This window comes from Mytilus galloprovincialis, chromosome 2 (assembly GCF_965363235.1).
Source record: "Mytilus galloprovincialis chromosome 2, xbMytGall1.hap1.1, whole genome shotgun sequence".
In the NCBI taxonomy this organism is placed as follows: Eukaryota; Metazoa; Mollusca; class Bivalvia; order Mytilida; family Mytilidae; genus Mytilus; species Mytilus galloprovincialis.
The window spans coordinates 101,791,443-101,819,284 of record NC_134839.1 but is presented as its reverse complement, the minus strand read 5'-3'; the positions used below and the strand labels follow the sequence as shown (position 1 = coordinate 101,819,284).

Genomic DNA, 27,842 nt, shown 5'->3' with positions numbered 1-27,842 from the left:
TGGACCAGGATCAAACGCCAAGCAGGTCCAGGAGTTTAAACATGCATTTTATGGTTCATTAACCCGTACCCGTACCCGTTTATATGCCGTTATGAAAATATGACAACCTTAATGCACTTCTCGGAAAACTGACAAGAAGTCAAGTTAGGTTAATTGGGATTAATTTGATGACGACTACATGAAAGAATTTTCCCATTTTGCCTCCATATATAGTTCAACCACACAATGGTATTGATAACGTCTGTTTTGACTAACTAGGTCACTGTTCGTCAGAAATCTGTAAATATGGCCTGTAATTGTTATTAATGTTTCACTAAATAAGACAATGAGGACTCGGTTACCTCTAAATGACGTCAACATGGATGGGTTGCTGAAATTTGTGTCGTTGAATGTCAAAGACAACACTGATTTAACGACTTCATTAAATGTCGAAATAAAAACGAAAAATAAGCTGAATATGTATAGTTATCAAAGATACCAGAATTATAATGTTATACGCCAGACGCGCGTTTCGTCTACATAATCTCATCAGTGACGCTCCGATCAAAATAGTTATAAAGCCAAACAAGTAAAAGTTGAAGAGTAGTGAAATTTAACAGTTTTCAGTGAGGATGGATTTGTTAGTGTAAGTATTTATAAAAATATTTAAATCTTAATTTCTAAGAACCCACTCATATGTGTAATTATTTGTATTGACAGAAAATTGTCATTTAATAGAGATGGAAATTTATATCAGGAAATGACTACAGGATTGAAGACAATAGAATTGTAAAACAACAAGGAAATAATGAGTCAATTACATAATTATTCATCAAAGAGGGTACATCAGTTTAGTTGTTTCGTGCAGCTTGTGCTCATTTGCATCATACTCAAACTAAAGTTTTTTTTTAATGATACAGAATAAGAAAATCAATAGAAATGAACGAGGCTTATGTTCTTGTCATTTTGATTTTTAATCTCGGTTTAGGTAAGCCTTTATATTTATATTTTATATGTGAAAAATGATAAAATGGGTAAACATGTAAATGTACTTTATTTTATAAAGATAACTCTTTATGGGATGATATCAACAGGTCCAAGAAATATTGAATAAATTATTAAATTTGGAATACTTAAAAAGAAAAAAAAATATGAGCGGTAAGAGAGTACTAAGGAATCATTTATTACATGTTACCAGGGAGTTATATATCAATTATCTATCTGTTGTATAGTTGTTGGTTTTGTTGCACTTCAGTGTTTCTGTTGTTCCGTTGTTTTCCTCTTATAGTTGATGTGTTTCTCACGGTTTTAGCTTGAAATCCAGATTTGTTTTCTCTGAATCAATTTTTGACTTTCGAACAGCGGTATAATACTGTTGCCTTTATTTTATTGTGTTCGTTTGCCTTTTTGTTTTGTTTTGCAAATGAACTGTCTGTTTCTATTGGACTTGTGAGCTTGAAAATCCCCTTGGTTTCTTGTCTCTCTCTTTATGCACATCTTACAACAGTGTCATGACATTTACCATTACACGAATTCTTATCACGTATTCTACACACTTAGGTTCATCATTATAATTGACTTTCACATATTTTGAGAAATTATACTAAATAATATTCAATCTTTCCATAGAGTTTGACTGAAAATGGCTTTAACATTGTATAATTCTCTGTAAACCGTTCAGGCAATCTTCGATATATGTATTATGTATTGTTATGTTGAGATATGCTTTACATATTAAGGACTTTTTATATATTTCTGACATTGAAGCATCATATGAAGATGATACATTAAGTGACAAGAAAGAGAAAAATACACACGAATACCCTCAAACGAGATTATTGAAGAATTAAAAACCAATTGTTCAGAGAACAATGAAGGTCTTTCCACCAAAAAAATGGATTTTGATATGAAAGTTGTAAAATTAAGTTTAAAATGTCATTTCAATCGTCAAATGAAAGCTTATTGTATGCTGATTCCCAAAATATATGGTTTCTATACAATATTTTTTAAATAAGGGATTTAATTTGTTACTTCCGGTTTGAAAAATAATACTGCCGATAATATTTGAATATTTACTTGACACTGATTCCAAAAATATCTGGTTCTATATAATTTTATATAAATAAAGTACAAAAAAAAGCTATTTCCGGTTTACACAAGGTCACTTCCGGTTGTTTTTTCCAAGGTTAAATGGTTTGATTCCTGTTGCCAAAAGTCTCATGGCTTTATCATGTATATATATGAGGTAAAAGCAAAGGTCAAAATCTAGAACGTCAAATTAAACTATGACCTTGAGATCAATTTCAAAGTCATAAACCAAGGACCTCAAATCAAAAGACCATAGGTCTTAATTATATTTGGTTGATGAGTTATATCACCATACGCGTATTTTTAAATGCAAGAGGGGAGAAAACTCCTTTTTACGTTCAACGTACCCTTGCAATAAAAATTTACGTGTTACGACATGTCACAACTAACAATTTAGTAAAAATAATTTGTTGATATCTTATACGTTTTATTGGGAATAATGGATAATAAGCCAAATTAAAAAAATAAGAATATGACCTTGACCTTTGACCTTGACCTAATTTTATTTCTTTTGGACCAAGGACCTCAAATCAAAAGATCCTAGGTCGCTATCACTTATAGCAAATGCATAAGAGGAAATAACTCTCATATGGAGCGTTCATATTGCTTTTGTCAAAATAGGACATATCATGCGAAGGATATAACGAGCAATTTTATAAAATAAATTTGTCGTAATCTTTTACGGTTGCGAAGGAGTAGTGGACACAAGGAGATAACTCCTACAAAGAAACGTATTCGGTTACGCAGGGTAAATTTCAAAAGCGCATACACTGTTCGATATCATATACCAAATATCTAAGCGACATATTGCGAAACAACTATTTATCGCAAGAACAAAATTAGGCGGAAGAAAAAAAAATCAGAAGAAAAACAATAGGTCTTTCCACAGAAAAGTGGAAAGACCTAATTGATATCACTATTATGATAGCCCTATCTTTCGGACAGACAGTCTTTTAGGGACAATAAATTGATGTCCCTTAGTAATGTCAGTGTGTTATAAGTAATTAATTCAACATTGGTAAGTATAAAATTTAAGAGTTGGCATTTGTTTAGAAAATAACAGGGGACTTCTGAAATGAAGAACATTTCAAAACAGTACGAATAAGAAAACATGAATAATTCTTTTAAGCAGGATAAATGAAAACGAATGTTGAAAATCGAATGTTAAAAATCGAATGCCAAACTTGACATCCGTGATAAACTGACATGTTATACTTTGTTTTGCAGCTGGTAAACCTCTAAAAAAAAATTCAAACTAGAATCACTATAACTTTTCAGGTCATTCGTACCAGTCACAAGGAATAGGAATACAAATAAAGGGAAATAATGTCACAATTACATGGAAAAAACCTTCCAGTGATATCAAATCAACAAAATTAGAAGTTAAAAATATTGTAAGGAACAAAACGGTTTATCGGGCAGACTTGAATGGTACTGACAATCAACACACAGTTCAATTATCGCCTTGTCAGAAATACAAAGTTAAACTAAGATTTGTTAATCTATTAGGAGGCAAACATGAAACGGATAATGCCTTTGTATTAGGTGGTAAGTTTAAATACATTAGACCGTTGGTTTTCCTATTAATATTGTTTTAAACTAGTCATTTTTGGGCCCTGTATAGCTTGGTGTTCGGCGTAAAAAAAGGCTCTGAGTTGAAGGCCGTACTTTAATTTTTATCTTTTTATACATTGTGATCTGCAAATAAATGGGGAATGCTCTCATTGCATTCATATCATATCTTCTTATTATTTAAAAAAAAATGTTTGTTTGTATATGCAAATGACGAAATAAGAAGATGTGTAATGATTGCCAATGAGACAACTATCCGCCGGAGACCAAATGGCGAGGATGTAAAACAGCTAGAGGGTACTGTACGTTTTTTTTTAACAATGAGCAAAACCAAACACTAAGTGTAACGAAAATTGATCTAAGTTAACAAATTTGCTGTAAAATACCAGTTGTCCTTTCTTTTGATTGTGTTTTTATATGCTTGTAAGTTTTTCCATGGTTTGAACACCTTCTGTCACATAAAAAAAACCTACAGTTTTTATTTGCATTATTTTACCCTTACCTTCCCAGATAAGTATGATGGACTGAAACGGTTAACCGACCGTGCAAGGAGTGTATAGTCAGTCAAGGTCGTTAAAAACTTCCATTTGTTTTGAAACGGTTTCTGACCTGCCACGCGAGGGTTGCATAGCCAGTCAAAGTCGTTAAAAACTTCCATGATCATCGAAATGCTTTCAGTTTGAAGTATAAACTTAACGGATTATATTCCAACTGTTAAGAGTCCTTGTGTCATTGTGGTTAATTGAACATTCATTTGGTGGATATTGTTAACGGATGCTTTATACATGTGCTAATGTGTTCATACGTTTTGTGTAAAATTTATCTGATGCATGAAGAAACCAACAGTCTGAATGCTAATAAAATATGTGAAAATAAACAAATATGATAGTCAGCAAAAAAAAAAAAAAAAAGACAACCATTGAATTAAATAACATGCTTCTGACTTTGGACAACGTTTTTGTTTAATGCAACTCCTAGCCACCGTGTTTATATAATTGCGATCACTGTTTATTGGCGAGGATAATACACGAAGAGAACTACTGGCACTTGACAGGAAAAGCGACAATCAATGTCATTCAAAATTGTAGTAGTACACGACGAGCTGAGTCTGAACTTGTAAAAAAGAATTTTTTAAACAATTTTATGTTCTTGTGTGTTAAAACTCAATTTGCTTCATTATTTTACATTGATAACGGGTCATCTATTTTTAAGAGTATGCTAGTATTTGATTATTTGTTTTTCATTTATTTGTCAATGGTCGAATTCTTTCCCGGGTTTTGTCTCTTAATTTGATACATTTTAGTATAATAGCTTTATATGTAATACTCTGACTAGTATAGGTCATATGATTGTCCAGTTAACTGATACGAATGGGTCGTTTGTTTCATTGACAACTAGTTGTTTGGTATGTAATGGTATGTTTCCGCTATAAATATGATGAGTAAGGTGATGGGTATCATTAATACGAGCGTCGCTATCACCCCATATGGAAATTACTGACCCCATATATATCGTATTAGGTCACTAGCACACTATGTAACTAATACTATTTTTACAGGAAAATATCTATATACAAGCCTGGATACAAATATCACATTTACTATACCAAAACTACCGGATTATTTCTACACAGTCGTCTCCCCAAAGAGAAAAAGTATACTGGAAGTACAAGGAAAACATGTTATGGTAAATGATGACGAAGGAAGTCGTTATAAAATAAAAACGACAACAAAAGATTTTGTTATATCTGTCCAGCTTGTAAAACAGGTTGACGGTGGGATGTTCAAAGCTGAAAAATTATCAGGGGAAGGGAAATGTGTTGTTGTATTTGTCACAGGTAAGTTATTAATGTCTGTATCACAGATGCTATAAGCAATTGGTTAATTCTTTTTTGTGAGGTGTGCTTTTTTTGTTTTATCTTACCTTAACCTCATTTTCAAGGTTCAAGTAAACTCATCATAGATACCAGGATTAAATTTTGTATTTACGCCAGACGAGCGTTTCACCTACAAAAAACTATAATCAGTGACGCTCGAATCCAAAAAGTTATAAAAAAGGCCAAATAAAGTACGATGTGAAGATCATTGAGGACCAAAATTTCTAAAAGTTTTGCCAAACACATCTAAGGTAAAATATTCCTGAGGTAGAGCAGCCTTAGTATTTCAAAATGTTTGTAGTACAAAAGCTATATACTTGGTTTATATTTGAATTAAGAAATGCTTTTAATTGAACATGATTGTCTGTCTGGCAGGTTTAAGATCTTGACCTTTTCAGACAGTTTTATTAGTTTTTGTTGAATAATATTCACGAGGATGTTGAGTATACATCAATGAGTCAGGAGCACATAATTTTCTTCGTGATTAGAGCTTTGACATATTTAATAGACTCCTGTTGAAAGTGGAAGTCAGTACGTTGACCTTTAAATGTTTTTCGGTTATTTATGGCGTTGGTGTGCTATCTCATTAATGTATACCAACACATTTCTAACTTTACCTGATTTTTACTTTTCCTGACCGATTGAAGTTTTCATAATTGGCCTATGGATCGGAGTTCTTCGTTGTTCAAATTCTTTTGAGCTCAAGTGATTATTTTGATTACAAAGAAACAGCAATGATTGTAGGAGTTTTGAAACCACAAATGTAAAGCTTTGTTTAACACATTCCTCCTTCTTTAATCATCTTTTTTTAACCTTATCGTAATAACTTGATTCATCTTTTTGTAACTTTAACCAGAACTGTTTTTTAAATTGAACTTCAAATAACGCCATGGTAAAATGTGAAACACAGAATTTCCATATTTCAGATAAACCGACTACACCCTCTCTTTCATACAACGAATATCCTTTTGTGGGAAACAAAGCAAACTTTACATGCATTTCTAAAGTACAACGTTGGCCCTCAGATAATTCTGAAAACCTGTCTTCCAAGTATTACTGGAACAGAGAAAGTCGACAACCAAACACCATTTTAAGACGATCAGATAAAGGAACTTCGGTAACCTGTCAGGTGACTGATGACAGAGGACAAGAATCACCATTCAGTAATATTATCATTCTTGATCCATATTGTAAGTTGATACAATATATTATAAGCTAAGAAATTAAACATGATTCTTGATCCATATTGTAAGTTGATACAAAAATATGTTATAAGCTAAGAAATTAAACATGATTCTTGATCCATATTGTAAGTTGATACAACAATATATTATAAGCTAAGAAATTAAACATGATTCTTGATCCATATTGTAAGTTGATACAACACTATATTATAAGCTAAGAAATTAAACATGATCATTGATCCATATTGTAAGTTGATACAACAGTATATTATAAGCTAAGAAAGTAAAGATGATTCTTGATCCATATTGTAAGTTGATACAACAATATATTATAAGCTAAGAAATTAAACATGATTCTTGATCCATATTGTAAGTTGATACAACAAAATATCATAAGATAAGAAATTAAACACGATGTTATATGTCAAAGTTCAAACTAACTTTTATATCTGAACATGCACTCCGTAACAATGAAACAGCAATGCGAGGCAACATGTAAACCAAACAGATGTAAAGGTTGAATAAAATTTATTCTTCCTTGTTTAAGAATTTAATTTTATTGTGATAATTTAATTCTTCTTTTTGAAGCTTTGAAAAGTGTGAAAGTGTTTGTTTGAATTTAATGGCACCATGTATTATGCACCATTAAATTAAGCCGTCTCCTAAAAACACAATACAGATCTACTGTTTAATTCATGTTTTTTAAAATCTATTCCAAATCGTGTTACAAATAAAAAGCTTACAATAAATCTTTTTTTTAGATGGACCTGGCAATGTTCATATACATCACAATTACAAACAGTTTACTGTAACTGAAGGTCAAACATTTGGTCCTGTCAACTGTTCAGCAGATTGTTATCCAGAGTGCAACTATGAGTGGAGACATCTAGGCAGGGTCCAGTCGTATAGTCCAGTCTTACATATATCTACAATTGACAGAAACCAAACTGGTGCTTATGGTTGTTATGTTATGCATCCAAATAATACAGATATAAATATCGCATTGAATATAACAGTCAGCGTTCGGTGTAAGTTCAACAGTTGTAACTAGATATGGGGTACAGAAAAGCCACAATAATGCTATTCTACTTTCATTACTAGCCATCAATTGTTCGGAGAGAACTAGTAGGTTCAAAACACAATAATGATTTTTGTTGATTTTACATATTTTACGGGCAAAGAACTTTTTTATAGAAAGAACTGTCTCTTAAATGGTAATGTGATTTCAACAGAATAAATGACAACATCAATTATTGCCCCCATTTAACTCCAATATTTATTACAACCTCATAAAACATTCTGGTACTAGTTATTTATGCTGTCTGTTAGTTAAAACATTTTTGCCCGCCAACCAAAACATTGGCAATGGGATCAGACAAATGTTTTGCAGCTAAGAACGTCTAAGACTCTTCTAAATTACGTACAAATGACAAATAACAGAACAAAAAAATGCATGCAAATAACATCATGAAATCAACAAGATATAAAACGACATGACCATCGATTTCTAAAAGTCGCGTTTACTGTAAATGTATTTATGATGGACCAGGTAGGCTGTTTTAATCTGGGAATGAATATGCACTCTTAAGGTAAGTTTTTATATGCAAAGATTGTTGTTGTCCAGTAATAAGATATTATATATAAAATGAAATGGATGATCCATGTATTTAGATAAATTGAAGTATTTCGTTCGAGGTCAACAAAAAGCAATTACACTATAAAAGTTTATTTAATTAGCCATAATGTCTATAAACTATGATATATTGATATATTTCTGCACTTTTGTGAAAATAAACGTGTTTAGGTCCATATTATACTTGTTATTACCGTTATTAGAGTTTTCAAATCAGTAGGTATACTTTCTGTTCTCAACCTTTGAGCTATATAATATGTACACAAGAGGAACTAATGTTGAGTATTTACATAGAAATGTCTGTTAATGTTTATGTATAATTAACCTGTTTTATTTATACTTGTTAAATATTTTCAGACTCACCTGTTTTAAGACAATTGACATTTAATACAGGACATAAAAAAGACAACATGCGGTCAATCATCGAGGGTGAATCATTAAAACTCGTTATGTATATTGAGAGTTTCCCAGTATCAATGATTAACCTGCATTCACCGGATAATTTGGTCCATCCTCTTGTTTGTACCATTGACCAACAGGTCCATAGTTACACAACAAATATTGAGGGGTTGAAATGCGAAGAGCCCGGGAATTATACCATCGAAGCTAACAATGGTATTGGCGAGGCCACTATGAGTTCTTTTGATTTGGATATACAATGTACGCTATTATATTTCATGCATGCATTTTACATTTGCTACATGTATTCTTCTGGGGAAAATGTATGTTTTTTAAGGGAGTTTATTGGATTATCGAGTAATCATTCTGCTGAGTTGATATAACGTTACATAAGAGAATGTTGAGTCAATTTTCGATATCAATTTCATTTTCGCGTAAAATGTGTTAAAATTGGCGAAGATTGGTCAGCGAGAATTGACTTCCTTGATGATTCTTTTCTCCTAATATCCTGATGTTTTATGCACGAGAAAATTCTCAGTTCGTTTGTAGCCCCTGTTGTTTAGGTTACCGTGAGGTTTTTGTTATCGCTTTGTCACTGTACATCCTCGCTGTGGGAAATGTTTTAATACAATGTATATAGTGTTTTGGCATTTTCAGTTCGACGTTTATGAGTTTGTTCATCGCGTTGGTATCTTCAGTCTGTTTTAATTAATTTGCAAATCCTTGGAATGTACATTTCTTAATAAAATAAGCTATTGTTTGAATGACCTATATATTATGTTTTACAATCAACCTATTTAAATGTCTGGAAACAGGCAGGGCGCTGCTTTTGTTTAAATTTTGTTGATTCAGAATCCACGATCAAATAACAAAACTTTTTTTTTTTGTCCTTTTTGTTTGCAATTAAAATTGTGTGTTGTAAAAGGGACCAAAACCAACATTTTAATGTTGCCACACGTGTATGTTATAACGAAATTAATCATGTATAAAATTGTAATGATATGACATTTGAAACTGATATCGATAAACCCAGACGTATAAGTGTGAGTCAAATTCGCGATAAACTGAAAGGACGCCAATGTATTTTGACAACTCATACATTTTTAATTGTTGTTTTTTTAATTATTGTTGATGTTTTGTTGTTTTTGTTGTTTTTGTTGGGTTTTGTTTTCTGTTTAGGATATGAAAAAGGAAGGGGTATTTTTTTATTATCTAGTTTTGTTATCAACATTCTACGATTTTATTTGGGTTCGTTTTTGCACATCCCTTTTTTTTGGCTTCTCTGTTAAAATGCACAAATTTGTCTAATATCTAATCATGTAGTCGATTTTTTAATTTGTAGGTAAACCTAAAAGCATAATATTCCAACGAAGTAAAGTTGCTATCAGACTTAACTCTATTGAAGAAATTACCTTGTTTGTTGTGTCCAATCCTAAACCTAATGTGACGTGGATCCAAAATTCTCCATATCCTTGGACTATAAGCGGAGTAGGGGTTAATCACAAATACTTTCTCCAGTCAACAATCAAGATTTCAAAATATCCTCTTAACCAGCAGCTTGGTTTATCAATTTGTAATAAAATTGGATGTAAGATAGAACATATCAAAACTGTACCAAAAGGTAAACTAAATTTTTTAATTTATTTTAAGGACATGCTAGTTAGTTTATACAAAATACATTTGTTGCATACTGAAAAAACGATTCTGCGAATAGTTTCAGTTTTTGGTCAATGCATGACATTGGATTTTGTTCGGTATTCAATACCATTTACATATTGAATATGTCCAAGTAAAAATATGATAACTGTAATAAAGTCTATCAAAGGAATTTGAATGACTGTATTCTCAAGTCATTTACACATGTTGGTAATCATATCAAAACTTGTTTTGCTGCTGACAATCATTTATTTCGAGATTCAATACATGTTTTGTCATAAAAGACGCACACTTAAGGTAAAATTGTATCCTCTGCCATCGGAATGATATGACGTTTCATCCGTTCGGCTGTATAGGTTACGTATAGCTGAAAGCCTGAGCAACTATATACAATTTACCTATAATCGTTAGCCACTTGATGAACCATATAAAAATAAGGAGATGACCATGTTGAGTTACAATGGTCAACTGTAGAAGAAGATCACGTAGACTTTTATTTAAAGCACGAATAAAATGGTTGGCATTATATCATAATAAGCATATGCGGAATGATTGTCAATAAAACAACTATCAATTAGAGTCTATATTAATAATATTTCAACTGTAAAGAGTATCAAAGTACTGTTGTATCATATTGGCCTTGCAAGAATAGAAAGTCAGTTTTTGGTTTCTTTTACCAGGAAAACCTGATGGAGTCAAAAACATCACTATCGTAAATTTAGCTCCATATTTAGCACAGATATCATGGTATAGTGGCTTTGATGGTGGTGCTCCTCAGAATTTCTCAATCAACTTAGAATCTACAACTGATGGCAGTAGAACCATTACCGTTCCGTTAGTAGAGAGAGACGAAAGAGACTTAGTGTTGATAATGATTAGCGGTTTGTCAACAGACGCATATTACAACGGTCAAATAGTTTCATGCAATAAATATGGCAAAACTGAAGTGGAATTTGAGTTTGAAACTCAAGAAGCTAATAACGGTAAATACTTTAAATGATCAAAGAAAATACACACATAACAATACCTATTAAAAATACTTTTTTTGTTTATACGCATATATTACTATTGACAGAAATATTATCAAATCATCCATGATTCGCCTTCCATTTTGTTGAAAGTTTTCTGTTTTTCAATGTATATGTTTATATTTTATTCTATGAAGTCATTTCTGTTAAGAGTTTGTCTGTTTTAACCCGTTCTTGGTTTCCAAACTACAACCGAAAAATGGAAAAGATTATTGGTCGATGAATGAATTAAGTAGTGTCATTCCCAAAATGACGAAGTTCATGTGTGATAATGACCCTTGTATATAGCAAATCAAAAATACACCGTTTAATGGCACTCCTGACAAAGGCAGATAAAGTAACATGGAGTGGCATATACTATTCGTATCGAATTCGAATTCGGATTCGGATTCTCCCCGAAACCTTTAAAATATTGGTAACATTAATCATGTGGGGAACACAAGGGTCTGAAATGGTCATATTTTAATCAAGATCATTTCCTATATTAGTTATATATATAAAAAGTTGAATTCGTTGATTCGTTAAATAACATCATGCCGGTGCTTCGGACGCAATAAATTATTAAACGTGTTGTTTTATATTTTTACATCACTGGGTCGATACCTCTGCTGGTGGACTATCAGTCCCCGAGGGTATCATCAGCTCAGTAGTCAGTGCTTCGGTACTGACATGATTAAACAAACTTTACTAAAATTGTCCGTTTATAAATTTTGAAATTATTATGAAACTAAGGTTTCAACTCCCTCAGGCAAAGTTGGCTTTAGATGAATTTGGCTATTTATTTTAGATATTTTTAACATATAGCTCTTCGACGATTTTCGGTACTTATACATCTTCGGATTTCAAATGTTTGGCTGTGAGCGTTCCTGATGAAGGTAAATCCAGAAAAGCGCTTCGGACGCAATAAATTATTAAACGTGTTGTTTTATATTTTGACAAATATGACCTAATTGATATAGTAGTATATATAAGCTCCTTACACAAAAAACTACCCTAACAGTGTAGTAAAAAAAACACTGAAAATGACGCTACTTTATTGTCATGATTAACACCACCAATTTGTTGTTCGATACGATTCGTCTGCGTTTCAGATTACAAGTTACATGTTTTTGCTCTCTTGCATATTACGATACCAGAGAAGTTGTGTGATCACTTAATCTGCTGATTGAGTTCTATTTCTAATTGTGACATTTAGATTATGTATTTATTGCCATGGCATGTTTTGCATGTCATTTTGTCAACCTTCATTTGCTTCTCTTACGTGCTTGAGTTGAAGGGTAACAGTACCATGGACAAAATAAAAATATATGTCTACAAAACACAACATAGACAATTGCATGATTGAAGATTGATCTGCCTTTTAAAACCGAGATATTGCTCCATTTGAGACATCCATGATTGTATAACTCATGTTAAAATCCGATATCATAGTTTATGCAAGGCTGACTACAATAGCAATACATGTTTATATCAAATATTTGTAAGATCTAGAATAAGAATAATTCTTGTACCATCAAAGTACACATTAAACCTTTAAAAAAAATAGAAAGATATTTAATATTTCTTTTGCAAGGTTTGTTCTCTTAAGTATTATATATTGACGGATTTATTTACAGGTTTGTCTAAAAGAGAAACGATCATATACCCATTGATAATATGCGGAATAATTGGTCATATTATAGTTGTTTTTGTTATCATATTCAAATACAAAGAAAAAAATATAGATTCCAAACTGCAAATTCTTCAAACAGGAAATACAGTAACGACTAACACTTTAGTTATGTATGACAATGCTTTTCATACACCCAGTACTAACAATAAACAATCTAAACTCGGTCAACACGCTTCTATGAATGGAACAGAATCTAAAGTTGCCGATAAAGAGTGGCTCAAGAATGACGATAAAAGAATGGCATACTCAAATGATGAAACATCAGCAGACAGCAATAAAAGTTGCAGTAACAGTGGAGATTATTATGATAATGAGACAGATGATACGCACGAAAATGACACAACACCTATAGACCACGCTAAAAATTGCGGTAAAAGAGATAATTTTTACGAAGAAATGAAAAGAAATAATACTGCTGGTGACTCAGTCTATGACGTTTTAGAAAAAAAGTAAAATTTAACTTAAAAAGACATATAGTATGCTTAATATGGTTGCTGTGTGCAATTACTTACAAACTAGATGGAAACTATTTTACCATAAGTTATTTGTTTTTCGTTTTGTATATGTAAATAAATCAGGTTGTTAGTTGTTTAATTATTTTTACATTTGCCGTTTTTGGACTTTCATAGGTTGCTCTGTGGTATGGCTAACTGTAGGCTCCTATGGTACCTTTAGTTGCTAACCTACATCATTTGGCATCTAATGGAGAGCTAGCTTATTGACAATAATACAACATAAAAAGATGTTAGATATACGTCAATGAAACAGCAAAGCAATGTCATAAAACCCAACAGACAACACACGGTCTTCAAAAATTGAGAGATGTTTAATCAATGCTACAAGCTGGACATTTTACCAAGTATATTAATGTTATCGAAACATTATCAAGAGATTATTGAAGATTTGCAATAAACAGTTAAAACTAAAATAAAAATCTTCCCCAAAAATATTATAATGATTTTAATTTTAAATCTCAACTTCCCTTTTGTCATTTCAATAAGATGACGCACAAAAGTTTCAAGACCATATAAAGAAATAATGAGAACAGGAAAGTTAAATTGATGCATAATAACGTTATTATATAAGAGATATCCGAAATTGCGATATATCGTTTTTACTTTTTATAAGTTATTGACCTTGTTGAGTTATTTCAAATGAAACTTTTCTGGTAAACGGGAAACAATCTTATTTGTATCATATTCCTGTGCCCATTTTCAAATGTATTATACATCAAATAATCACCTTAGATGTACTATATGTTAAGGTAATATCCACTATCAGGACAGCTCTACTGGACACAAAAGAACACGTTTAGCCATAAACAGCTATGAACAGTTCAGTACTAAAGAATGTTCATGATTATTACACTTTCACTTGTAAAAGCTTATAAATAATGAAACCCTAAACACTCGGCGTGGGATCCCTATTTTCATATTAATTTCCTGCAAATGAAATAGTACTTTCACAAGAATCATATATTTGAACAATTGAAATAAAAGTAATGATAAGACCAACCAAAGATGTGACTGGAAACACAACCATATCGAAACTTGTGCGACAAATGTACATGTCACAGTGTGTAGCCAACAGAACACTAGTAACAGTAAGATAAGTAAAGCGACTGCATTCGGTATTTTGGTATTTCAATTTCGATGAAAACTCGAATTATGGTATTAAATGAACATCGGTCTTTATTAACGTTGTGGTATAAAATGTCGATCAAACGGTGTCTGTCTCATCTTTAAAAAGTTTAGCCATAAAAGGTCACAAAAGATATCTACTTAATTTGTTATAAGGCGGATACAAGTTTCGATTACACAAAACTCATAAGTTACACTCCAATCAAAACAGTAAAAGAAAAAAAAAAATAATCGCAAAATTAAAGAGCAATACAACAGAAAATTGCCGAAAATTCCTGCCAAATAGGGCTGAGGTGATTTCTGAAAAGATCTGAAATGAGACAATCACAGTAAGACATATTAGTTCTATTTAGTCGGTGAAATAATAATAAATTACCAAATTTGAAATCGTTACTCGTGAAAAAATGAACGTCATAAAAAATTCGTCACTTTTTGGGGCGTTGATACATTATTGTGACGCACAGTTTATAATTCATGAGAGGTGTCCATTGTTATTTTGTGGTTTACACGATTTAATGTACCCTTTTTTCGTAAAATGTCTTGTACCAAGTCAGAAATATATCAGTAATCTGATGGTCCATTTTTATGTATGCTGTATGTTGTTTTGTTGCAGTTCAGTGTTTCTGTTGTTCCGTTGTTTACCTTTTAACAGTACTTATCGTGAGTGCGTTGATATTGAAACCAAATTTGATAGATAAAATCATTCCAATTTTTGTAAAATAGTCATTCAAAAATTCGAGCATGATGGTCGTAACTTTAAATGTGTGATGGTCGTTAATTAAACTATAGTATGTTGGATGATGGTCGTAACCGACACAAGATGGTCGTAACGCTGAAAGATGAGTACTCGAGTACTTAGACAAACTTTAATTAATGTATTATAAAAGTAAAAGTAATAAACTCAGATGTCATATATAATTTGCTACAAACAATATTATTTGTTACTCTGATAATAGTATGCAGAAATTAAGCTACAGAATTATTAAACATACACAGTTCTGATGTATTCCAAACGCTTATCATTTAAGAGCAACAGTGAAAACTAATCGACTCGCATTAAGCCAAAAAATATGTTAGGGTTGAGTATTATTATATTTTCTGGTCTATACGTCCTTTCGTCCGTTCGTCTGTTCGACTGTACGTCCGTTCGTCCCGCTTCAGGTTAAAGTTTTTGGTCAAGGTAGTTTTTGATGATGTTGAAGTCCTATCAACTTAAAACTTATTAAACATGTTCCTTATGATATGATATTTCTAATTTTAATGCCAAATAAGAGTTTTAATCCCAATTTCACGGTCCACTGAACATAGAAAATGATAGTGCGAGTGGGGCATCCGTGTACTGGGGACACTTACTTGTTTACTGTACGTTAAGGCATAAAATTATTAAATGTATGTGTATTCCCTCATATTTGTTTTTGTGCTGTTATGAAAATATGACAAACTTAATGTACTTCTCGGAAAACTGAAAAAGAAGTCAAATTAGGTTGGATGGAATTGATTTGATGACGACTACATACATGAACTTTTCCATTTGACCTCCATATGTAGTTCAAAAACACAACGGTATTGATAACGTCTGTTTTGAAGAAGCTATGTCACTGTTCGTCAGAAATCTGTAAATATGGCCTGTAATTGATATTAATGTTTCACCAAATAAGACAATGAGGACTCAATTACTTCTAAATGACGTCAACATGGATGGGTTGCTGAAATTTGTGTCGTTGAATGCTAAAGACAACACTGATTTAACAACTACATTAAAGGTCGAAATATAAACGAAAAATAGGCTGAAATCTAACAGTTTTCAGTGAGGATGGGTTCGTTAGGGGAGTCATTTACTAAGAAATATCATAATTTTGAAGAACCCACTTGTATATGTTATTATTTGTATTGTTAGGATATTGTCATTTAATAGAGATGGAAATTTACATCAGGAAATGACTACAGGATTAAAGACAAAAGAATTGTATTACAAGGAAATAATGAGTCAATTCCATAATTATTTATAAAAGAGGATTCATCAGTTTAGTTGATTCTTATAAGTGTAGCTCGTGCTTATTTATATTACACTCACACTAAACATTCATAAATGATACAGAATTAGAAAATCAATAGAAATGAACGAGGCTTATGTACTTCTCATTCTGATATTTAATCTGAGTTTAGGTAAGCATTTATATTTATATTTCATATGTTGAAAGATAAAAAATAAAAGTTAATGTATTTCATCTAAAGAGAAAGCCATATTAGACGATATTTTAATATATATTTATATTAAAACAGGTCCAACCAAAATTTGAATGATTAAAAATATTTACAAACATATGAGCGTTAGGGGTTACAGCGTAATAAGTAAACAATAATTTAAAGGAATTGTAGACCAATTATCTAAATATTGTCAATGATGTAAACTCTCATTGAACAGCAGCCCACTTCTAAAATGTACATTTTTGGTGCAGTATGTATTGGAAAACATGAATATAATCGTAGTATGATAAACTGATACTTTTTACTTAATATTTTTTTGACAAATTGTAAACTTCTGAAAATAAAAATATTCACATTAGAATCACTATAACTTTACAGGTCATTCGTACCAGTCACAAGGAATAGGAATAAAGATAAAGGGGGATAATGTCACAGTTACATGGATCAAACCTTCCAGTGATATAAAATCAGCAACATTAGAAATTAATAATATTGTAAGTTACAAAACAATTTATCGCGCAGACTTGAATGGCACTGACAGTCTACACACAGTTCAATTATCGCCTTGTCAGAAATACAAAGTTAAACTAAGATTTGTTAATATATCAGGAGGCAAATATGAAGTGGATAAAGACTTTGTGTTAGGTGGTAAGTTTAAATACATTAGACCGTTTGATCAACTGTTTGAATTGTTTTACACTAGTCGTTGTAGTGCCCTTTATGAATTGGATTGAGAATACTCTCATAGGCACTTATACAACATCTTATTTATTTTGTAAAAATGTTTGGCATATGCGAATTAAGAGATACGGAGATTCGTTATGATTGCCAATGAGACAACTACCACCTGAAGACCAGATGACGAGAATATAAAACAATTATCGGACACTGTTCGTTTTTAAGGCCAAAAATAATAAAAGATGTGTGTTTCCTTTTACGGTACCCATCCTATTTTTAAGCTCAACAAACAGCTTACCCTGCAGTTTTTTTTTTGTCATTTTTCAATAAGCACTGTTAAAGTCAGAGTGTCTCTCTTTAAAAAAAAAGTAAAATAAAAAGAAATCCCTACCTACCTACCCTATATTTTTCAAAGGTGTAATAGGAAACACACGTATATTTTATTTTTGCCTGAACAATGAGCAAAACCATAAAAAAACAATTAAAGGTACCGACATTAAAAAATGTAAAACATTCTAAGGAAGATACATACATAAATGCTTCTGACTTCGGACATGTATTTGTTTAACGACACACTTAGACCCCTTGATTATATAATTGCGACCAATGTTTATTGGTGAAGATTAAACACGGAGAGAACCCATCTACATTTGATAGGTTAAGTTACAATCGTTGTCATTTGAAATCGGAATCGCACGCTTGTCGCCATGAGCTGGGTTTGAACTTGTAAAAAATAATGTTTTAAACAATTGTATGTTCTCAAATCTTAAAATTGGCTTCATTATCTTATATTGATGATAGGTTATTTTATTCTAAGAATATGATAGCATTTTACTATTTGTATTTACTGTAAATTCAGAAATTATTGCGTTCATTTATTATTGCGATTTTGTCATTATAGACTAATATGCGATTTTAATTTTTGCCATATTGAGAAAAATCCTATTAAAGTTATATAATAAATTTCAAAATGCGAGTTTAAATTATTGCGATTTTAACCCTGTCGCAACTTTAGAAATAATAAAAACATCGCAATAATTTCTGAATTTACAGTATTTATTTGCCATTGTTTTGAAGGATGATTGACTATTTTGACTTCAGATGGGCAACCATAAATACTGCATTTTTATCTGACCATGAAAAACATAACCTTTTTACCTGTTGAATATTTCTGCCTGGCAAAAAATATACAAGTTATCTGCTTGATTTTTTATCGAGGCTGCGACTTTTGTCGCAGAAAGCTCGACAAAGGGATAGTGATTCGGCGGCGACGGCGGCTTCTTAAAAGCTTTATATTTTAGAAGATGGAACACCTGAATGCTTCATACTTTGTATATAGATGCCTCATGTTACGAAATTTCCGTCAGTCACATGTCCAATGTTCTTGGTCTCATTTTCATGGTTCAGTAACTACTTGAAAAAAAAGTTAAGATTTTTTGTAATGTTAAATTCTCTCTTATTATAAGTAATAGGATAACTATATTTGGTATTTGGTAATTTGCAAGATCCTCATGCCCGTCAGACAGTTTTCACTTGACCTCGACCTCATTTCATTGATCAGTGAACAAGATTAAGATTTGAAAGTCCATATTTCAGATACTATAAGCAATAGGTCAGGTATATTCGGTCTATGGAAGGACTGTAAGGTGTACATGTCCAACTGGTAGGTGTCATCTGACCTTGACCTCATTTTCATTGTTCAGTGATTATAGTTAAGTTTCTGAGTTTGGGTCTTTTTTTCTAATACTTTATGCAATAGGTCAACTATATTTGGTGTATAGAAATATTTTATGATCTATATGTCAGTCGTGCAGGTTTTATTTGACCTGGACCTCATCTTCACGGTTCATTGCTCAGTGTTAAGTGTTCGTGTTTCGGTCTGTTTTACTTTGACTATAAGCAATAGGTCAACTATATTTGTTGTATGGAAGATTTGTTACCTGTACATCACTGCCTGGCATGTGGCATCTGACCTTGACCTCATTTTCATGGTTCATTGGTCAATGTCGTGTTTTCTTGGTTAATGTTAAGTTTATGTAACAGTTGTAATAAAGCTTTATATTCAGGACTGTCAACATAATATCAACGAATAGTAAAGAAGGCGAGACATCTCAGCGTGTGCCCACTTGTGTCTCTTGTTTTGACATATTTTAGTATATTAGCTGTGTACGTAATGGTTCTAAAGATTGCCTAGTTAACTGATATTATGTCGTATTGATAATAAATTTTTGACATGTGTTGGTCTGTTGTCGCTTTAAAAATGCTACTTTAAGTGATTGGTATCTTCGTATATATTTTTTCCAGGAGAGTATCTATATACAAGCGTGGATACAAATATCACATTTTCTATACCAAAACTACCGGATCATTTCTACACAGTCGTTTCGCCAACGGGAAAAAGTATACTGGAAGTACAAGGAAAACATGTTATTGTAAATAACGACGAACGAGGTCGTTATAAAATAAAAACGACAGCACAACATTTTGTTATATCTGTCCATAATGTAAGACAGGTGGACGGTGGGATGTTCAAAGCGAAAAATTCAGAACTCCTGGAAGGGGAATGCGTTGTTGTATTTGTCACAGGTAAGTTGTTTGGTCTTGCCTGCGACGAAAATCGCAGATTGCGAGGCATACTGATAACCTCGTCCGGATTAACCAGGGAAAACTAATTTACACATTTTTTTATTCTTCAGAAGGTAAAAGACCTGAATGTTCCATACCGTGTATGCAAAGAAATACATTATGCTACAAAGTTTCAGCTTGTCAGACGACTCTTGCCTTTTTATATGTAAATTTCTGTGTTATTTGGATTTCTTGTGAAGAGTTGTCCAATTTACAATGATAACATATCTTATTTTATGTCGAGCCTGCGACTTTTGTCGCAAAAGCGAGAGATAGAGATCCTACATCGGCGTCGTCCACAAATATTAACTCTGTGGTTAAAATTTGAAATTTTAATAACTTCCAAAAATACCCTGATTTTTTACCAAACATGGACAGAAGCTTGTTTATGATCGAAAGATAAAATCCAGAAGTGAATTTTGTAAAACAAAATCCTGTTTATCCATATTTTACTTATAAATAGACTTAGTTTTTCTTTTCCAGATAGCCTCTATATACGTCCAAATACATAACAATTTCTATAACCAATTATGCTCCCCATGACAACAAATCAGCAATGCATTGGAATTCATTGGAATATGTATTGCTATCTAACTGGATAAAAATAAGAGTTTCATATGAGTTTCCTTATTTTCAGGCTGTTTTATAATTAAACCTTATCGAAAAAAAAATATCGATGCACAATTTTGTAACTACAAAATTACTTCGTTTCAGACAAACCGACCACACCCTCTATTTCATACAACGAATATCCTTTTGTGGGAAACAGAGCAAACTTTACATGTATTTCTAAAGTACAACGTTGGCCTTCAGATAATTCTGAAAACCTGTCTTACAAGTTTTTTTGGAACGGAGAAAGTCGACAACCAAACACAATTATAAGGCGATCAGATACAGGAGCTTCGGTAACATGTCAGGCGACTGATGACAGAGGACAAGAATCACCATCCAGTGATAGTCTCATTCTTGATCCATATTGTAAGTTGATACAACAAAATATTATAAGCTTAGAAATTGAATACCGCCGACGTTTCATATGAATTTTATTATCTATTAGTAGCTTTTATCGGCAAACAACATTTTTAAAAAATATTGTTTTATGTCACAATATAAATAAAGTTTTATAACTGAACATGCACTCCATAACAACGGAACAGCAATGCGAAGGAACATTTAAAACTAAACAGATGTAAAACAATTTAAAGATTGATTTAATTTATGCTTCCTTGTTTCAGTATTTAGTTTTATTGTGTGAATTGAATGCTTCTTTTTTTAACACCCATTTGTTATCTTTTGCCTCTCTGTTAAATAAAATAAATAGATTTTTCTTATATCTAAGTGTTTAATTAAGAAATAATTCATGGAAGCCATAGATTGTTGGAAATTTACACATGGCCTGGGCCGTGATATTCGAATTTTATCCTGAGCGTTAGCGAGGGATAAAATTAACGAATATCACGGCCCAGGCCATGTGTAAATTTCCAACAATCTATGGCTTCCATGAATTATTTCGATTCTAAAAAGACAAATAAGATCATTAAAAAAACTGAAGCGAGGGTGGGTATGCGGTGTGTGTGGCTGTCCTTTTTTACTCCCTGTTAGATAAAGCTCAAACATTCTAATAAATCTGTAGCTTGCATGGATTATTTCGTAAACAACCGCTAGAGACAAATTTGTTTCATTCTTTTAATTCTCAAAACCAACAATTGCCATTTTAATTTACATGTTTTTCTCGTAAGCTGGCGTAAATCCAAAGTTGACATTTCGTAACTAAGGAGCCGCCATGTTGACTTGCTGACATCAGTAAATATGCGAATAATGCAATAGAATAGAAAATTAAACAAAACCTACCTTGAAAATCAATTCTTATACAATAGTATACGACATTTCGATGATTCACGTAACAGCAAACTTTCAACTCTATCGTTTTCATTTGTATGACATCATGTTTTGAAAAAACTTAAATGCGCCAAAAACATTAATAGACTTTCGCGGAATTTTATTTTATTTTTATTTTGTTGTTTTCTCCGAGCTTTTGTGCATTACTTCTTTTTATTATGCATCCGAATAAGAATTTATTATGTTGTCTATTTTTAATTGCAATTTTAAAAAAACAATAAAATCGGCAAAGGGTTTGCAAATAGATTTCAATACATGTGGAATTACGTGGGAGGTATATTGTAACAGCCATTATTATATACATCTCAGAGTCTGCGCTAAGTATAGATATAAATATCGAGAATTTTATCACAGTGTTGTTTACAAAGAGAAAGAAGCACTTCATATTAGAATTGATAGTATTTTTATTTTATTTTTTTATTTTTAGGTAAACCTAAGAATATAATATTCCAACGAAGTAAAGTTGCTATCAGACTTAACTTTATTGAAGGGATTACTATGTTTGTTGAGTCCAATCCTACCCCTAATGTGACGTGGATCCAAAATTCTCCATACCCTTGGACTATAAGCAGAGTAGGGGTTAATATTAAATATTTTCTCCAATCAAAAATCAAGATTTCAAAATATCCACTTAAGCGGGAGCTTGGTTTATCAATATGTAATAAAATTGGATGTGTGAAGAAATATGTCAAAACTGTACCAAAAGGTAAATAAAATTTTAAAGGCATGCTAAGTAGGTTATTCAAATAATATTTGTTGCATGTTGAAAAAACGATTCTGCGAATAGTCTTTCAGTTTTAAGTCCATGCATGTCTTTGGATTTTGTTCGTTATTTAAAACCATATACATATTGAATATGTCCAAGTAAAAATATTTCATCTGAAATAAAGTCTAACAAATGATAAAGGTATTTAGATGACTGTACTCTCAAGTGATTTACACATTTTGGTTAACATATCAAAACTTTTTTGCTGTTTACAATAATTTATTTCGAGATTCAATACATCTTTTGTCATAAAAGACGCACATTTGAGGTAAAATTGTATCCTCTACCATCGGATTGATATTGCGTTTCATCCGTTCTGTGGTATATGTTACTGATGGTTTTAAAGCCGGAGCAACTAGATACAATTTACCAATAATCTTTAGCCAGTTGATGAACCATATAAAAATAAGGAGATCAACATATGTTTAGTAACAAAGGTCAAATGCAGCATAAGATCACGTAGACTTTTATTTAAAGCATGAAAATGGTTGAGTTTTGCATTATATTAGAATAAGCAGATGCAGAATGATTGTCATTAATACAACTATCAAATATATATATAAAAAAAAGAAGATGTTGTATGATTGCCAATGAGACAACTCTCCACAGGAGACTATAAAGACACAGACATTAGTAACTTAAGGTCAGCATTCGGCCTTCGACAATGATCAAAGCCCATACTGTATAGTCTATATTTTAAGTCAAAAAAGTTTTACCTGTAATGAGTATCAAAGTACTGGTGTCTCATATAGGCCTTGCTAGAATAGAAAGGTGAGTTTGTTCGTTTTCTTTTACCAGGAAAACCTGATGGAGTCCAAAACATCACTATCGTCAATTTAGCTCCATATTTAGCACAGATATCATGGTATAGTGGCTTTGATGGTGGTGCTCCTCAGAATTTCTCTATCAACTTAGAATCTACAACTGATGGCAGTAGAACCATTACAGTTCCGTCAGAAAAGAAAGATGAAGGAGACTTAGTGTTATTCATAATAAATGGTTTGTCATCTGACGCATATTACAACGGTCAAATAGTTTCATGCAATGAATATGGCAAAACTGAAGTGGAATTTGAATTCGAAACTGCGGAAGTTAATGACGGTAAATACCTTAAATAATAAAAGAAAATACAATAACTGCAATAACTGTTTGAAAGACTTTTCCCTCGTATATACGAGTATCGCATTATTGACAGAACAATTTTTAAATATCCAAGGTCTCCTTACATTTTGTTGAACGTTTTAATGTATATGTTTATTTTAATCGGTTTGCTAGAAATTTGTGATGTTTGCATTGAGAGACGATATTGTCAAAGCTTAGTTTTTTGTCTTAGAATTCGATTTGTTAGTTCATTCATCGGACAAAACAAAAAGTATAGATGACGCTGAACATGTGAATCGACATAACGGTGTCCTTTTGGGTTGTTATTGTCCATCTATCCAAGCGAGCTTGTTTGTTTAACAAATATGAAGCTGAACGCCTACAAAGACAAACCGAAAATGTATTATATCAAGATTTTTGTTTTACTTTCAGCTCTATCAATAATGTCCGGTTTTTTTTAAACACATCATTGCATTGCATCTCATATATTCATGTCAAATTGCTATTATTTTTAGTAACACAACTTGAACGATCGCTTCATATCTTGATCTCGTTCTCGATATCAACACAGAAAGACACCTTTAAATAAGAATCTATGACAAATTAAGGCAATAGTAGTATACCGGTGTTCAAAATTGATAATCAATTGAGAAGAAAACAATCGTGTTACAAACCAAAACCGAGGGAAACACATCAACTTTTATAGGAAATCAAAGGAACAACAGGATCACCGAAGTGCAACAAAAACAAATTCCAACACATAAAGAAACGAACTATTTGATAACAACTGCCATATTATTGACTTGGTATATGACATAAATGGTGGGTTGAACATGTTTTAATAGCATGCAAAACTCCCAACCCATGACAATGTTAATCAAAGTACTGAAATTCAACATCACCGTGATAACTATTATATTGTTACGGTAGTCAATGTAGTGATAAAAAGCAGAATACATTGGTTTGTTGTTATATATTATTTTCATATAACAGTTACATGTATACATAATTTTCATCCATTTGTATATCAGTCTATTCTTCTTTTGTACCGATTACGGTATAAGTTGCACAGTTTCCTCTGCTTTTAAAATCTTTCTGCTTGAACCATTCGGCGTTTGAACTACAATTGGATGCTTATTATAAGGTATACATTGTTCTCTGCTGTCAAAATCTGTCTGTTTGAACCTGTTCTTGGTTCACTTACTACAACCGGAAAATGCTATAAAAGAGGGACGAAAGATACCAAAGGGAGAGTCAAACGCACAAATCTAAAATAAACTGACAACGCCATGGCTCAAAATGAAAAATACAAACAGACAAACAACCACACACATAACACAACATAGAAAACCAAAGAACAAACAACACGAATCCCACCAAAAACTAGGGGTAATCTCAGGTGCTCCGGAAGGGTAAGCAGGTCCTGCTCCTCATGTGGCACCCGTCGTGTTGCTTATGTGATAACAAATCCGGTAAATAGTCTTATTCGGTAGGTCACATTCATGAAAGGGAAGGGGATTGTAGTTAAGACGTAAGGGACATATCTGATATCATTTGGGAAACGGTTATTCCATAACGGTCAACCAACTCGTGATGGCGTCCGTAAAAATTACAGAGGGATGATTTCAACTTCACCATTTGGAACTCATGGTTTAATAGCTTCCCTGTGAGCAGCAACCCTCTATTATGATAGGAAAAGCAAGCACGGGAATATCGTATTAATTGGGAGATGTACACCCCGTATGCAGGTGCTGCTGGAATGTTGCTACTTAGAAATGGAAAGTTCACAATTGGAAAGCTGAAGTTATCTCTTTTGTCGTAAAATTTTATTTTCAACCGACTCTCATTGTCAATTTCTAGATGTAAGTCAGGATATGAGGCTGACTTAGCTGTATCTGTAGTATCCTTCATCTCTAGTTCGATGGGATAGATACGTTCCACATAGACAACAAATTTTGAATTATTTAGTGAAAGAACATCATCTATATAGCGGAAAGTAGAGTTAAAGGATATTGCTAACTTCTTGTCTTTCTTCTTAAGAAGTTCCTGCATGAAGTCAGCCTCATAATAATAAATAAACAAGTCGGCAAGTAGAGGGGCACATGACCGTATATATAACAAATCCAAAATACTTCGTTTGGTGGTACTCCTGACAAAGGCATAACGTATAGATAAGGTAACATGTGACATATTTACTATTAGTATCGAATTCGAATTCGCATTCTACATTAAACCTGTTAATTATTGGTCAAACCAATCTGTTGAAAATAAAAGTTCTGAAATAGTCTAATATTTTAATCAAGACTATTTCCTATATTAGTTATAAATATAAAGATGAATTCTTTGATTCGTCGATTTAAGTCTTGCCCGCTGACAAATTGTACCTCATTATTTAAGCAGAAAAGAAAAATCCACACTGCAAAAAACCCTACCATACAGTGTTATTATGAAGTTGACACTGAAATTGACGCTACTCATTCTTTACGACTACGAATTTGTTGTCCGATACAATGTGTCTGTGTTTCTACTTGCATGCGAAATGTTTTCGCATTCTTGTATATAAAGATACCAGAGAAGTTGTCTGATAAGTTGATTTTCCGATTGAGTTCAATCTCTGATAGTGACATTTTGATTATATATCTATTGCCACAGCGGGTATTGCATGCATTGCTTGTCTTTTATTAACCTTCATTTCGCTCTCTGACATGATTTAGTAGAAGGATAACAGTACCATGGATAAAAGGATAACAGTACCATGGATAACACGTGATAGTTTATGAAAGGCTTCCTAAGATTGCCGTTTTATTTCCCAAATGTTGCAATGGCCCAGTTGTCTTCATTTTGTACTGATCTGAACTATCATTGATATGGTCATATTTATAAATCAACTGTTTACAAACTTTTGAAATTTTTGAAATACTAATTAAGGCTTTTTTACCTCAGGAATAGATAACCTTAGCTGTATTTGGCAAAAACTTTTCGGATTTTTGATCCTCAATGCTCTTGAACTTCGTACTTTATTATGTCATTTTAACTTTATGATTCTAGCGTCACTGATTAGTCTTTTGTAGACAAAACGCACGTCTGGCGTAAAATCAAAATTCAATCCTGATTTCTATTATGAGTTTATTTCCTACATATTATGTAGTAAATTAAAAGTATATTCAGATCAAATCTATGTAAGATAAAAAATAAAGATATTTCTTGTACCTTTATTTTAAAGAACACTTTCAATCTTTAAGCAAACAAATATGAGATTTTATATTACTTTTTTCAAGTATTATCTTTTGAATTATTTGTTTACAGGTTTGTCTGAAAAGGAAACGATCATATACCCACTGGTAATATGCGGAATAATTGGTATAATCATTGTTTTTGTTATATTCAAAATCAAAGAAAAATATAAAGATTCCAAGCGGAAAATTCTTCAGACAGGTAATAAAGAAACAACTAACTCTATATTTATGTATGAAAATGCTTCTCATACACCCAGTACTGACAATAAACAAAGTGCATACTCAAATGATATAACATCAGCAGACAGCAATAAAAGTTGCAGTTACAGTGGAGAATGGTAAACACGAAAATGATACAACACCAACAGACTGCGCTGCAAGTAGCAGTAAAGGGGATAATTTTTGACGAAGAAATGTAAAGAAATGATACTGCTTGTAATCAGACGCTTTAGAAAAATAGTAAAATAAACGTAAACAAACATATACTAGTGTTATGTTTATCATTATTGCTGTTTGCAACTACTTACAAACTTGATGAACAACTATTTTGCCTTACGTAATTAGCTTTTTTGTTTTGTATTTGTAATTAAATTTAGGATATA

The 27,842-nt window shown here is 32.1% G+C and overlaps 1 protein-coding gene across 2 annotated transcripts; it reads left to right on the top strand.

Annotated features, from left to right (window-relative positions):
* Positions 1-836: 836 nt before the first annotated feature.
* Positions 837-27,842, top strand: LOC143065162 (uncharacterized). 2 transcript variants are annotated; one of them, XM_076238564.1, is made up of 14 exons: positions 837-967; positions 3,346-3,615; positions 5,198-5,476; positions 6,442-6,705; positions 7,461-7,727; positions 8,690-8,992; positions 10,074-10,352; positions 11,068-11,370; positions 17,314-17,583; positions 19,918-20,199; positions 20,953-21,216; positions 22,565-22,843; positions 23,702-24,004; positions 27,311-27,842. In XM_076238564.1, exons 1-14 carry the CDS (start codon positions 919-921, stop codon positions 27,580-27,582), a joined length of 3,684 nt encoding a protein of 1,227 aa, XP_076094679.1. In that variant the 5' UTR covers positions 837-918; the 3' UTR covers positions 27,583-27,842. The 2 variants fall into 2 exon arrangements, with proteins under 2 accessions (XP_076094679.1, XP_076094680.1); XM_076238565.1 differs by lacking the exon at positions 8,690-8,992.

Bases quoted from the DNA above. Each gene is read 5' to 3' on its own strand.
- LOC143065162 (XM_076238564.1), top strand. From the start codon at position 919: ATGAACGAGGCTTATGTTCTTGTCATTTTGATTTTTAATCTCGGTTTA. The intron at 968-3,345 runs GTAAGCCTTTAT...ATAACTTTTCAG, and splicing joins GATTTTTAATCTCGGTTTAG to GTCATTCGTACCAGTCACAA. The intron at 24,005-27,310 runs GTAAATACCTTA...ATTTGTTTACAG, and splicing joins AACTGCGGAAGTTAATGACG to GTTTGTCTGAAAAGGAAACG.